Source organism: Protomyctophum parallelum, assembly GCF_964188405.1.
Source record: "Protomyctophum parallelum genome assembly, chromosome: 9".
NCBI lineage: Eukaryota > Metazoa > Chordata > Actinopteri > Myctophiformes > Myctophidae > Protomyctophum > Protomyctophum parallelum.
This window is the reverse complement of record NC_139706.1, coordinates 24289255-24304812: the sequence shown is the minus strand read 5'-3', so window position 1 is coordinate 24304812 and position 15558 is coordinate 24289255. Positions and strand designations below refer to the sequence as shown.

Below are 15558 nucleotides of genomic sequence, written 5' to 3'. Positions count from 1 at the left end.
GGTGTTGTGGTTAAGGGTTTGAAAGAGGTAATCTCTAAAGGAGAAAACACCAGCACTCACAGAACTTTTGTCTTAAGGCACTCTTTTTTATTTATTCTTATAAGAGTTGGCATGGTAGCGAACGCGTTTCGAACCTCAAGCTTTCATCAGCGTTGAATACTACAACCCCCCCCCCCCCCACACACACACACACACACACACACACACACACACACTACAGGTGACAGTAGGTGTCACCTTTTATGGTTGAACAACTTGGTCTGTACCATGTGAACAAACATGACTACATAGCCAACATATATCAACAGTGCAACCTTAAACAAATTAAGAGACATCATAAATAACGGACAGAGTCCTTGAATACATTTACATTATATATCATACCAGAATATCAGGGTTATTTCATGTAAAGGTTCAAAATATTAGGCCAGCATAGAAAAAATATATAATATACACTGATGAGGCACATCTGACTTGAAGTCCTTGAAAAGGAGGGGGATTTAAGGGACTCGGTGAGAGAAATTAAAAAAAAATCACATTTGCGGCAACTAAGGCGGTTCTCTTAAACACAATGTACACAACACTTGAGTTGACTCATAAAGAATGTCTTAAGTTAGGGTCTCTTCATAACACTTGTTCAATTTTGGTCCACCCATCTGTTCGAAGGTTGTCATTTCATCTACATGATCAAGACAAAGGGACACAATTGATTAGCCTACCCAGTTGATAATAGGGGCCCGTCTTAATCCATATTAAGGAAGATACTCAATGTTTTAGATTATGCGGTGGTTAAGGGTTGAAACACTCTAAAAAGCTTGGGGACCACCTGATGACATCTCTTCCAGGCCAAGGATTTATCCATTAGAAATGGATTATAATTTCATTTTTGATGTATTTACAAACTGAGCCACTGCTGCTGCCATAGCTGAGCCGTAGTCCTAAATACGGAAGTCCTTGCCTGCATGGTATAGCCTACAACTAATCAGAGATTTGGGTATTTGGTAAATGACCAAGGCGTTTGATGGTTCATTCTCTATAGGAGGAAAGCAAAACAATTCACGTGGGGGTCCACAAGGGCTTCCATGAAAGGCATTCTCATTGGGAAGTGATTAATAGCAACATATCAACACTTCTAAGCAGGTAATTGCTACGGTGGCCTTTGTGCAACATGGGTATTGAAAGAAGGCAACAAGTATTTTTTTTAATTTACCTATAAATTAGTTATTATAGACAGTGTACTTATACAGTATAATTTGTATCATTCACAAAACTACGAAAGACACAAGGTAACAAATAATACAATAACCTGATCGTATGACTTGAACCAACCATATTATTTAACTTCTTTAAAAAATACATTTTTATAAATAATTCAGGCCTACAATAAGCAAAGGTTTATTAGCCCTAGTTATGCAAACAAAGTATGTGCCATCTATTTTATTTGTCCTCCTAATCCTATATCTTGTTTTTGTAGGCTATGTTTTCCTGCTGATAATTAAGATTTCTTTCACAGATACCGTTGACATAGAAGGACATGTTCTAAGTGATTTGCACACTGGTCAAGCCTCTCTGATCTAAAATCAATATAGCTTTCGTAATGGTTTGAATGATCACCACAATATTACCTTGGAGGCGTCACATGGGACACCAGTAGACCTACAGTAATAACAACTCACTATTACTACGATGCTAATAATATGAAAATAACTTGCCAATTTGGTTTCAGAAGGCCTACAATATTATGATCTGTTCCATTTGGGTGATACATTGGCAGATATATACTTGTAGTTTTATACTGCCACCTACTGTTCAGTTGGATGAACTGAATGTAAAGTTGCAACCCCAACTCAATGTGTTGACAATACAAATGATCACTCACTGAAATATTTTACTGTCTGGCCTTTGATGACCATTGTTTGTGTCCCTCTCTCTCTCTCTCTCTCTCTCTCTCTCTCTCTCACACACACACACACACACACACACACACACACACACACACACACATACACAAAATAAAAATGTTGTAGTATTGTTGTCAATACTTTAAAATGGATATAATGAGATCGATTTCTAAGCAAAAAAGACTGAATTGCTGGCATCGATTGGACCCATGATTGGACCGTTTAATCTGGATGATTGATGATGTATCAGTGTTTCCGGGTCTCTGAAGTGCCCGCCTTCCGCCCTGATGCCCTTGTAGCTATGGAAACCCTGGTGGAACCGCGATAGCAACATCCAGACCAGTAGTCTGCTCTCTCCACCACCATCCTCTCTCGTACCTCCGGGAGGTGCTGACTCTCGTCTCATCTCATATATAGCGTATACAGCTTGTGTGTGTGTGTGTGTGTGTGTGTGTGCAAGTATTACCCATAAATCAGAGGCAACAAGATGGCGATTGCACGTCTGGCAGCTTTTTGTGTGCTCTATTCCAGCATCCGTAAGTTTATTTTCTTTTCCACAATTTTGCATTCCATTAGCGTCAACTCAAAACAGCAGCATGACGCTTTGCAGGCGAATGATGGGCTGTCATTGGCACAATTAGACGCTGTACTGTAGCGTAAACGGGGTTAGCCATTGATGTTTTTGCTGTCAATGCATTGGAATCTACTATATCGTATAGTCGTATATTAACATTAGCTACTAATGTTGCCTTTGTACGATTATTGGAGTGGAAATGTGCCAATGCTGCCACACACATTCTGCAGTAGTAGCAAAATGTGTATTGTGTTAGTGAAATTGTGTGCATCTTATCGTTAACACCGCTTATGATTACCTAGAATATACTGTAGCTTAGCTGCATGTTATAATGCACATATTCTGCTTTACTTTATTTGCAATAAGAAAGTACATAAGCCTGCCTGACATTGACTATAATAATATCTTATCTGGCTATTTAGCTATATCTATCACAGCCACAGGCACACAACTTAAAAGAAATGTATAGGATGGAAATATATGGGTTTAAGGCCATAAGGACAGTAGTGATGACCCTCAAATACACACTAAAACATAGTAGGCATTTAAAATACACACCCTGTGTCTCACATGTGTAATGTTGATATCTGGTGACATTCCCCTACTATGAGAGCAGTCTTTCAAAAGTTGTCAACATTTTACTTCTGTGCTCTAATGGCACTATAGCGGACAAAAGGTCATGTTGCTTGCCACCAGTTACAGTGTCAGTGGTACTGTTGATGTGGTTAAGCCCTGCCCTCTAACTGCATGGGGATGCAGTCAGTGGTGCTTGCTGTGAGTTCAGGGGATGAGTGCAAACTAGTTGATTGATTCCATATGCATTGGGCCTTTGATGAGAACTTACTAAATTGAGATGTAGCCTAATTTAAATACATTATTTAAGTGATGATTAGGATCCTTCTACACTGAACTTTGCAGGTCATGACATGTACTGCTCATGAAGGTTAGGTTTGTAGATCAATCCATATGGCAAGTGCTAAATGCAACACCAGTACCAGTGCTCCAACAGATGCACTTGTAGTAATGTAAACTAAAGTAAGTGTATCCATGTGTTGATTGAAACAGGTTGTTGAACACAATCTTTTTACTATGTAGCAGACAGTTTGAGATTTGTTTCAAATGGAAAGTGCATTCAAATGTACTGTTATTATTATTATAATAATTATTATTATAGTAGTAGTTTAGTTTAGTTAGGCTAGTTAACCAGGTGAGGATGTACTGTAAATTAATTCATATCACATTCAGAGAGTATTTTAATATTAACAATGAAAATGTCAGGCAGAGCATTTGCAGCATCTGTGAAATAAACACTTCGATCATAGATTAGATTTAAATTGGAAAACTGGAATTGCTGTGTAGTGCAGGCTATTGAATTAAAGATATATACTATAGAATAAAATAAAATGTTTAGCTTATTCTGATATAAAACAAAATATATAAAAGCTACTGTTCAAACCGTTCTATCCATTGTCATGCACATTTATCTCTATGGTAATATAGTTGTATACACATTACTCCATGTTATATAGTGTGGGCTTTGGCAAGTTTGCAGTTACTGTGAATGGAATGTCTGGGAAAAAGGCTTTTTTTAGATGCACTGGATCAACAGACTTGCATTGGGGATGGGCAGCTGTTTTCATATTTAAGAGGATTGTAAAATCTGTCTATGTATCCACAGCCAGCTACAGACCCACTTTGTTGCATTATGCTTTAAAACAATAAGGGGATTAAAATCAGCTGGTGTTCCCAATAAATGTTGAGATCATTTTCATTTCCCCTCCCCTTTAGCCTACGTGTGTGTGTGTGTGTGTGTGTGTGTGTGTGTGTGTGTGTGTGTGTGTGTGTGTGTGTGTGTGTGTGTGTGTGTGTGTGTGAGAGAATGCTTTATTCTAAACACATTTTGTAGTCAATGTCAATTTAATTGGATTCTTTCCCACGGCCTTAAACTGTCTGCACCTATACTACAGCGCAATCAATGTATGGGCGGTAATTTTGCGCTAGGGTTGACGGTGGCATCTTTTGCAAGAAACAAGACTATGAGGCCAACTATTCTGAAAATGCTGAGTCTATAAAAGGTATTTTCGTTTAGATATCAGGGCTTGCGTTAGTATCATACCCTACCCCAGAGCCCAGTCTATTACAGCATACTGTATAGTACATGTACAGTACCATACAAAAAATGGCATAATAATCTAAACACAATTAAGCAAAAAAATAAATACAATCATTTCACTCTCATTGCTGTAAATGCAATGTGTATGTTGTTATCGTAACACAAACATTTTAACTTCTTCATTTTCAGTACTTGGATGCAATTTTATTGTTTCATATGTTTTGTATACAACTAGCCTACATTTAGTCATGACAAACGGGGGCCTTGCTTCAAGTGTAAACTTCTTATTTAAGGAAAGATCGTTAATTTCTGTATCCAAGCTAAGATAATCCACTTAATAAACACCGTTTATAGCTGGAACATTTGTCAGACAAGCTCTCCTTGTGTCCAGTCACTGCAGGGGTAAAAATAGCTCTTGATGAACAGGGTGGGAAAGTCAGCAACCGAGACGGAAGCTGAGACCTGGGAGTCAGGTCTCATCAGTGTCCACAGCTGTGGACTTGACTAAATGTTTTGGCAAGAGTTAGACCCATGTTTTCCTTATTGTCAGAATAACTTCCACTGATACATGTCTGATTGAGAGCAATCTGGGACCGTATTCTGTTTTTTGAGGGGCACCAGCCCCTCCAACATCAGCTTTCAGAAGAAGAAAAACAATCACACCTGTGTGAAGTGAGGGGCGCTCTTATAATCATACACCATCATACATCATCTCATTCCGGCCAATCATAATTTGCGTCCTCACCTTTGTCTTCAATGTTTGTGTTTACACAATGTTTGTATTTACACAAACATTCAAAGCTGGACAGTGGGGCTAGCACCCCTCAAAAACAGGACCTCACTCATGAATGTGGAATTCCCTGTGGCAGTGCTGCTGACAGATGTCTTGAAGACAAGTTGAGAGATTAGAGTCAGAGTGACGTAGCCGTGATCCACCGCATCCTCCCATTAGCCAATAAATATAGGATTGTAACCACATGCATCCTAGTGACTATATAATAGGCGACCATTCAGTGAAAATAGGCAAATATTTGGATAAAATGGCAGATGTACAAGGCTACAAGCTCACAATGTGTCACATTTGGCTATTACAAAGGGATTTGTTGTGGAGGGGGAAAAGGAGGGACAGTGGAACCCAGTCAATGAAATATAGGGTTTAAGTGGTTAAGTGGTAGAGTAGACGGCCAGAGCCAAAGATTTACCACTATTTGTATGGTCTTGATTTTCTATAGTGCATCCCTCTGACATGCATTAGGCTCAGTCAGATAAATAATGCCTATTATTTAATCTACAATCACCTTCATTTGATTTGAATCCCTTTGTACTGCCTCCACAGGGAAAGGGAATGTCATCATTAACCAACAGGGGAGCTTTTTACCACATAATACACAACAATTATTATATTTGGTGTTTTGTGTGTTTTGTTGTAAGTAGAAGTCAGACCAAGTGGCTTGAACATGGAGACTAGAAAACAGAAACATAGACCCACACAAATTCATTATACATACCACCAGTAGTAGTAGAGGTTTTCATGCTAATCAGATGTGTGGTCAGGTGGTTTATTAATTTTGTCAATAAGAAAGAAGGGTTGTCCGCACACTGTGTATCTGCTCCCAGGAAACTTTATTTGAAGAAGAGTAACAATGTTTTGACCCTTCCGGGTCTTCGTCAGTTATCATAGGCATCATACCTGACGAAGACCCAGAAGGGTCGAAACGTTGTTACTCTTCTTCAAATAAAATGTCCTGGGAGCAGATACAGTGTGCGGTCAACCCTTCTTTCTCATTGTACGTATTCTCTGTACGTATGGACTCATGGGTGTCAATTTAACAATCCCAGTCCATCACCCTACTACCTACCCTACATAATGTGTGTCTTTTCTAGAAAATAACAAAGTGCCTGTTATTATTTCTAAGCTCAAAACCTCCGGTGCTGGTCAATATGAATATAATATTACTGTGTGGCATGCAAACCACAGGGTTTCACTTCCAACCTTTTAATCAATTTTGTGTTTAGAAAATATATAGAAATATGTGATAAAAAGTATGAATAACCAGTGGCTACCACAAGTGTACAACTGTCTATATAGACTCAAAGCACCTTTGGTTTACAGTGTTGAATTTTCACAGTTGAGTTCAATAGTTAACCTAAACATTTATACATTGCTGCTTCAAGGAACCTACAGTACAAGCATTCAGTGTTTTCACTGTATGCTTGCCTTGTTTTAAATTGCCTTGCTTTGCATCATTCTACCTGTCTATTTCTCGCACAGTATTATAAAGCATGCTCCTTTGAAATTACCAGTTTCAAAGGAACCCTGGCTCATATGACAAATATGCCTTAAAACATTATACTTGCCCTCTATAACTAAAATTAAAAATTAAAAACATTTTAAATATTTAATTTCTTTCATAAATAGAGAATCTTTCACTCAATAGGAACTGCTCCTGTCGCAAGATGTCCTATGTCTATGTGTGGTCCACCCCTATGGAATATATGGAATGCACATGCTAATAAAAAGTATTTAAAATATTGCTTTGATGCTCATATTATCCTTAGGAAGCATAAAGTAGTTTTTTATTAGCATATGCACTCCATACATTCCATAGGGCTAGACCACATGGACATATGACATCAACTTGCGACAGGAGCAGCTCCAATTGAGTGAAAACTTCTCTATTTATGAAAAATAAAAATATATTTAAGGTGTTTTTATTTTTTTATTTTAGTTGTAGAGGGCAAGTATAATGTTTTAAGGCATATTTGTCTCATTAGCCAGGGATCCTTTTAAAAATAAAAATAAAAGTTTTAAAAAAGAATCGCCAGTTTGAATTAAGAACAACTGAGCCCCAAGCTATTGATACAAGCTATTGTAAGGGCCGATTCATACTCCTATTTTACCGCTGTTTCGGCGCTGTAGTGCCGAAATGATTTCGGCTCGTCAGAAATTTTCAGTAGCACCGAAGAGCCGACTTTAGGACGGTACCCGCCCCCCCGAACCTCAAATGACGTCAAATTGTAGGCTCTACAGAGCCGAACCGACTTTTATTCGGCTCTAAAATAGGAGTATGAATCGGCCCTAAGAAGTGTACAATACAATACCAAAGCCTGAACTACAGTAGAAATATTGAAATGTGCGGCATTTGTATTAAACCTCCATCGTAAACTTAACTTTTGATGACAGGGGGCCTCCACTGAGCACAGGTAGAGAAATGGCAGAGTGGAGCGGCAATGTGTACTTTATTCTAACATGATTTGAATGCAATATACTATTAGCAATCATGTTATCTGTTATTAATATGTATATTGCATTAAAATCATGTTTTTAAATGATTGGTTCTTGTACACAGGTTGAGGCCTCGTATAAGCCCTTTGGGCTTCTTGCCTCCTCCTAGCACTTTTTATTTTCTACGTATTTCCACTTTTTGTGTTGTTTTTATACTGTGCTAAATAAAATTTAATAAATTTCTCTACAATAAAATATGTCTTAGAATGTTTGATAACACCTTTTTATCATGCACTACACAGATTACATGTGCATAATTTATATCTGGCCCCAGAGTTTATCTTTAACAATGCAAATTGGGGAGTTATTACATGAACCCTACAGTCCCTATTCTGGGGATTTTTTGTTGTTGAAAATAGCAGATCTGCAAATTCACACACAATGCGCATGTTTGTAGATAGGATATTTGGTTTTAGAGAGAAAAAGCGAACCTAGTATAGAGTCCGGGGGTACCCCAGTCAACTAAGTATCAAAATCAAGTGATACAGCATTTAATAAAATGTAATAAAACGCAGTCCAAATGATACACTTTCATCACTATAAAAAGCCGAATGTATACTCACATATACACACAATTGCACGTATAAATTAGGTTTCTAATCTAATCTTTCAAACTTTATTGGGCAAGAAAATGCTAATTTGTATGTTATTGTCAGTGTGTGCTATCAGCATTTTCTGATACTGTACATTTCCTTTCTTATAGGTCTTATTCCATCATCATTTGGCGTAATCCTCAGAACTACAGACAAGCTTGTCTGGGCAAATGAGTTTGAATGTAAGTTTCTTGCAAATTAGTTTAATGTTTTGTAATTAAATTGCCTTTTGTACTGATTTTGCTATTGTTCTCATTTGTCTTTTTTCCATAGCCATTGAACTGACCTGTTTAATAGAGTCTATCTCAACAAACAACCCAAGGATTGAATGGAAAAAGATCAAGAATGGCGTCCCCAGTTATGTCTACTTTCAAAACAGGATATCAGGTAAACTGCTAAATCATCTCCTTAAACCTTTACCAAATGGAAAGTGCCTGAAAAGAACTAGATCATAGACAGTGAAATGACGCTGTATTTAAATGAGTGGTTGTATTATAAACTGTTGTTGTCTCTCTACAAGGGGATTTGGAAGATAGAGCACAGCTCAGAGAGCCAGCGAATATTGTAATCTTCAATGCTACACGGGCAGACACGGCAGAATACCGTTGTGAGGTGGCCGCCATCGATGACCAAAGGGACTTTGATGAAATACTCATCAGTCTTGCAGTGAGAGGTACTGTAACCTGGTAGTCTATGTTTGCCATAAAATAGTTATTTGTGACACATTTGTTTTATCTCTCCATGTGTTTTCTTACTAATGTGTTAGTGCTACCCAGTAAAGTTTGTATCTCTATGCAGTGAAGCCTGTAGTACCACGGTGCAGTGTACCAGTGGCAGTCACAGTTGGGACATCCCCTGAGCTACGCTGCTTGGAGAATGAGGGTTTCCCTGCCTCACAGTACAGTTGGTTCCACAACAAGGAGGAACTTCCTCAGGACCCCAAGACCAGCCCTAAGTTCATCAACTCATCCTACACCATAAACGTTGACACTGGAAGCCTGGTGAGAATTAGAATCCTGGTTAATTTGCTTTAATTACACTTTGTCTTGTTTGCCAAACCAAAACATATACCAATGTGCTCAGTGCATCGAGAGATTGTTCAACGTGCTGGAAATTGCCACAAGCCTACGTGTGCACGCTTGCTGTGCATGTGGAGTTATGTATCAATTGATTTTAGAAAGTAATGTCTTGTTTCAGAAATTCCGAAGGGTGAGGAAGGAGGATGCTGGGGAGTATTATTGTCAAGCTAAGAATGATGCAGGATATGCACACTGTCCCCCACAGATGATGGAAGTCTGTAAGTGCCAGTCATTTATCTTTACATTATTAGTAAGACTTTGAGGTTTTATTTGACTAAAGAAGAGTGTTTTGTCCTCTGTAGTAGAACCCTTGTTGTATAGCTACCTGGCAATGATATTCTTTGTTGTGTCTGTGCTACTGTATGTGAACCAGTGGCGTATTCACAATAAGGCCAGGCCAGGCCGCCGTCTGGCCAAGTCTTGATCTCGCCAATCCTTGAAAACCATTCCATTGCACCCTTGCCCATTCACGGACGTGTCCATTCCGACCCTCCCATAGCATGTTAGCATAATTTTCGCCATGGCGACTTGGTAAACTGGCGAGTTCTCCGGTATTCGTGGGGGATACATGTTCTACCTTGAACGCACGGGATCAGCTACATTTGTTACACTACTGAAGGTATTTGGTGCATGCTCAGCTGAGTGTCCAGGGCACTAATTACCCTGCCAATGACCACATGTACTGTTGAACGCCTGTTTACTAGTGTACAAAGAGTAAAAAGTGCATGTTCCAGAGCCACATACACATATACTGTTCCCTGTTACAACTAGGGATGGGTCCGATTAATCAATTAATTGATAATCATTAATAGGACCCGAAATTGATTATTAAAATTAATAATCGATAATCGTTTTTTATTATGAAAATAGTATCTGTTGGAAAGGCAATATTGTCATCCAAACAGGACAGGGCTATAGGCCTACCAAAGTGTGCCTGGGATGTGTCTGTGTAGCTGCATGAGGAGTGTGAGTGGAGATTGACTCCAATCAAGATACAGGTTTGGAGGATTTAGCAGGTGTTGGGAATTCACCTAATCAGGCCTAGGTTGGGGTTGCTATGGTGATCAATTGGCTCAACACTGGTCCAGGGACCACCAGTGGTCCTTGAGGGGGTTCCAGGTGGTCCTAATCTAAAAGATGGAGTTAGTAACCAAATGGACCCTTATTAACTCTCAAGAGTAAAATTATTGTTAATCATCTACATTACTTAATTTCCTTGATATGAAGAGTTGAAACCAACTGCATTATTGGTGCCGATTGGTAATGGTATCTGATATTATTAACCTGATTGAGACAGTTTCCGCAATTGAAGCTTTTATTTGTAGGGTAAAAAAATAATAATATTGAATTATAGTTATACTAATCGATTTTCATTTTGGACACATTTATACATGCCTAGTTACAACTCACATACCTTCAACGGCAGATACAACACAACAAACAAACACAGCATTCAATTCCAGAGCCACAAACATTTACTGAACATGTTTCATTGTGGTCATTGGGTCGCAAAATGACAGTAATACCGTAGTACACCAGCTTGAATCACACTAGTATACACACAGCATATGACACAAGCATCCGCAGCAAAGAAGCAAAAAAAGTATCTACCTTGAGCCGTCTTCTACTTGACTTCATCAATTGTGTTGCCAGGGAAGTTCAGTCACACGCTGCTTCTTCGCCTGGAAAGGAGCCAGCTTAGGTGGTTCGAGCATCTGGTCAGGATGCCTCTCGAGCGTCTCCCTAGGGAGGTCCTCGATGCACGTCCCACTGGGAGAAGACCCTGGGCAGACCAGAGTGTAGAGTAGGAGAGTAGCGACAGGCTTTAATCTCGCCGCAAAGCGGGTGCCTATGGGCTATAGTTCCAAACATTGCTCCTATGGCTCTATGACTCTCTTACTATATTACTCTGGGCGTCTCCAGTCATCTCCATCCTTTGGCTGGCCAGTACTTTCCTCCAAGTATCAATGGCACCGACCAGCCTCATTCTCCCGGCTCTCATCTTCTCACTCAGCCTTGGAGCAGACAAACATAGCTTGTATATGTATAATGCATTCTTCTTAGTAGTACACAGTACATATAGCCTATTATATCCTATCACAACACAGCCTAGTTTACATAGGTGTGTACATAGCCGGCTATACATAATGTTCCATCGTGGGTAAACAGTTAAGAATGAAGTTTCATACAAGTATTTGGTGCTGTGACACCCCAAACAAAACATTGTGTCTGTATATTTATTCTATAAATGTATAGGCCTATAGGACCCTATAGACTGCTTTCGGGGCCCTTGTTATGTTTACCTTTTCTGTATTTGGGTTCTTTTCTTACAGAGTCCCCAAATACAGAAAATACACACACACAAGCACGCACGCACGCACACGTTAATGCTTAGCATAGGCAGCTAACTCTAACCTGACGCTGCCAGTATTGGGTAACCATGTTCCCCAACACAGCACTCATCTGGAATCTCTCAGGGAGTTGAGCTGACAAAAATCCGTTCCGTACCGGACCAATCAGCGTGAGCTAAGGGCGGGATATGTGCGAAACCGGATGTGAAGCTATATAGACACGTCAATATGATTGGTTGTGTTTGCACGCCCACACGGTGATAGACAGACGGTCCCATCCAATCATCTACCAAGTATCTTGAAAAAAAGGAACAGCCCCGTCATCGAATTTGCTTCCGCGATCCCAGATCCCAATAAGCTGTGAAACAAATTTGTGTAGCAAGCTTCTTTGGATCTGGCAGCGTCAGGTTAAGCTAACTCACCTGCATAATAAAAACAAATCGACCAAGCAGTTTGTTATAAAGATTAAACTTTCAAACTGTCACATACTAGTGACTGAGCGGTTTTCGCTTCCTAACAACTCAGACTACTCCACTCAACTTACAAGGTGTAAGATTACATTATTTTATTTCACTATTTTTACTATCAAACATAAGGAGCTCAAACATTTGCAGCAGGGGTGTGGCTACCAGAGGATTGCGCTTGATGCCTGCTCAGCACTCAGGGAGTGTCTACCAATTCACTGGAGTGTCTACTTTATATGCATGCACTGTACAGCACTGTACAGTACTGTACATACTGTACTGTAGGCCTATGTCAACCGGGCAGATACAGTAGCCGAGCTCTAGACCGGATGTAAGCACTGAACAGAAAATATTAACCAGGCTTTTTGACTGGTAATGTGGAAAGCCTGGTGATATATGGTTAACAAGAATACAGCCACTTCATTCTCCCAAAATTAAGTACGAGGACCAGGTTTTTAAAATAAATAAGTGGAATCCATGCTTTGTTTGTTAATTTCCATGAAGTGTGATTTTTCTAAAACTAGTTTTGAAGTTATCAAACCAAGGTAGCTATACAACACAAGGTTCAACACTTTCATACTAGTGTCTTTGACTTATTATATATACTTACAGGGACACATGTTTTTAAGAGGTTTTTTGTCATATCAGTCTTATTTACATACATACTGTATATTTATTATGTATATTTATATTCGTTTTATATATACACTGGTGTATAATATATATAAAACTAATATAAATAATTAAATATACACACACACACACACACACACACACACACATTTTCAATGTAATTCCTTTGAGTTGTATAAATGTGTTACCTGAAGGTTCTATTTTTAAATGTCCTGTTTGAATACTTGCAGATGATATTGACATCCTTGGGATTCTCCTAAAGGCATTTGCTGCGTTAGTAGCATTGATTTGCATCATGGTGGGGGTTTGCCATGCTCATAGACATGGATGTTTCTCAAGCAAAGACCATACAGAAAATAAGTGAGTGGTAGCTCTTGTACTGTACAGCATGAAAATATATGTCTTTACTAACTATTCTTCTCAGTTTTGTATTATTAATGCAAGCCATTGACATTAAATTTAACTTGTTGCTATGATTGCCAATGTGAAGAAATTAAGAACACTTTTCTTCTTCAGCTACAAATTGCCAGCACAAGATGATGGTGTTGAATATGGTGATCCTGATGAGGTAAAAAAAGAAAAGAAAGCTCACATTGCAAATTTGTTATGCAGTCAAAAGTTGAATTTAGCCACACATATTTACATGTCATATTACAAATAAAAGTACTGTAATAAACTTGATAAATTACTGTAAATAATATTTGAACTTTCCTATAATGCAGGGTCATTTCCGCCACAAATCTTCATTTGTCATCTGACACTCAACAAATTGGACGGGAATGAACGGAAAGAAAAACATACTTAAGTGAAATTTCAGCAATGGCGCTCTATAGGATCAATGGCACATTATTCTCTGACGCACATCAAAATAGAATCAACCAGCTTGCCAAAGTAACTTTAATGACATAACCTCTTTATTTTTATAATGTATTAATGATTTTATATTCTTTCTGGCATTGTTAAACCACATTACCCTGGCATCTGTAGTTTGGGGCTAATATTCCCAAACATAGCCTAGGGGCTATGTACTTGATTTATACATGTACAGCAGTGTTGTAGCAGATCTACAAGCTCGCAACACGTTTTGAGCTTGTACTGGTAGATTGCATATTTTTGTCATGACACTGTCAGGCTTAAGTGATTAATGTCATCACTAAAGTTTTTGTTTTACTTTTTAATACTAGATTATATATATTTTTTCTTGCCTCACACAATCAATATTATTTCGAACCATATTCAAGTAGTAAAAGATGCTGGAAGTGACATTCCCTCACATGGCTTTTGGACAAATCCTCTTTTATAACTTCCCAACTTTCTACTATATACTGTATATTTAAATTGTTTTACAAAACGTTTGACATTATTTGACCATAATAAACTCAACTCATGGACAATTTCATGTGTTGAAAGGTTGAATAATGTTTTGTAAATAGGTACATGGGCGATTAGTAGCGTACTGCAAAAGGCTGGTGACCTCACACTCATAAGGCACAATTTATCAGCCTTTGTTGTATTTACAGGTGATAACAAATATGCCTGAATATATAAATCCAGTGAAATCTAATACCATATATCCCATTATGCTGCAACTCAATATTTACTATAAATTTGGTATAATTTTGAGAGTGTTGTTTTTGTGTACAGTATAAGTGACCTTCTGTGCTTTACTAATTATTTTGTGTAAATATATTGGACACATTGTCCACTGTTGACTCTGCATTACAATGTACATAAAACATGTAAAATTTTGTTCTTTTAATTTTCATACATCAACACAATAGACTTTACTGTAAGTATGGCAATAAAGCTGTCTGTGGGACACAAATGTCCAGTATCTTACTGTTCAGTTACAGTATCTACAGTCTCCACATTGTCAGTATTTGCATCATTAACAGTACAGTAGCATTAGTTTTCTGAAACCGTGCCAGTGTTGATTTTGTTAGAATGACTTGTATAACTCAGGAACTGTTGTAAAATGTTCAGTGTACTGTTCACTTGATATTACTGTTATACGGTATGTTCATTTTTATTTTGTTACTATTAAATACATTTTAACTTGACAAAGTTTTGAGAGTAGCACATTTCATTGTATGTGAAAGTATGATGGTAGTTTCTGAAATGATTGCTATTGCCTACATAGTGCATAGGATAAAAGAGGAAACACAATGTTGCTGTACTGACTGTTATTGTAGGCCAGTGGTTCTCAAACGTTTTCATGTCGAGGACACCCAAATTGATAGAAATTGAAAAATATATTATTTGAAAATAATTTGGGGCCCCCATAAGAGAAGATTTTCAATTAGATTTTGTATAGCATTAACTTAACCACTTAAGCCCTCTATAGAAAACCAGACCCGAGTTGGCTTTTCACTTGGAACTTTTCCTATCTACTACCAAATCTCTTCCAAAATAGCTGACGTGTTATTTTTGGCTAATGTTCCCCCAGAAAACAGTACAGACTATAAGAGAGTCAATCTTATACATTCTCTCATTGGGCTAATTTCTAATCTAGTCGTGAAATAAACTATTCCTAATTTGCTGGGGACCCCTAGCTATAGTATAAG

The 15558-nt window shown here is 38.2% G+C and overlaps 1 protein-coding gene across 1 annotated transcript; it reads left to right on the top strand.

Moving 5' to 3' along the window:
- Positions 1-2315: 2315 nt before the first annotated feature.
- jam3a (junctional adhesion molecule 3a) lies at positions 2316-14956 on the top strand. The gene is made up of 9 exons (XM_083773053.1): positions 2316-2437; positions 8578-8649; positions 8741-8854; positions 8988-9140; positions 9266-9468; positions 9665-9764; positions 13225-13354; positions 13511-13562; positions 13717-14956. The coding sequence occupies exons 1-9, from the start codon at positions 2389-2391 to the stop codon at positions 13750-13752; spliced, it is 909 nt and encodes a 302-aa protein (XP_083629179.1). The 5' UTR covers positions 2316-2388; the 3' UTR covers positions 13753-14956.
- Positions 14957-15558: the final 602 nt, after the last annotated feature.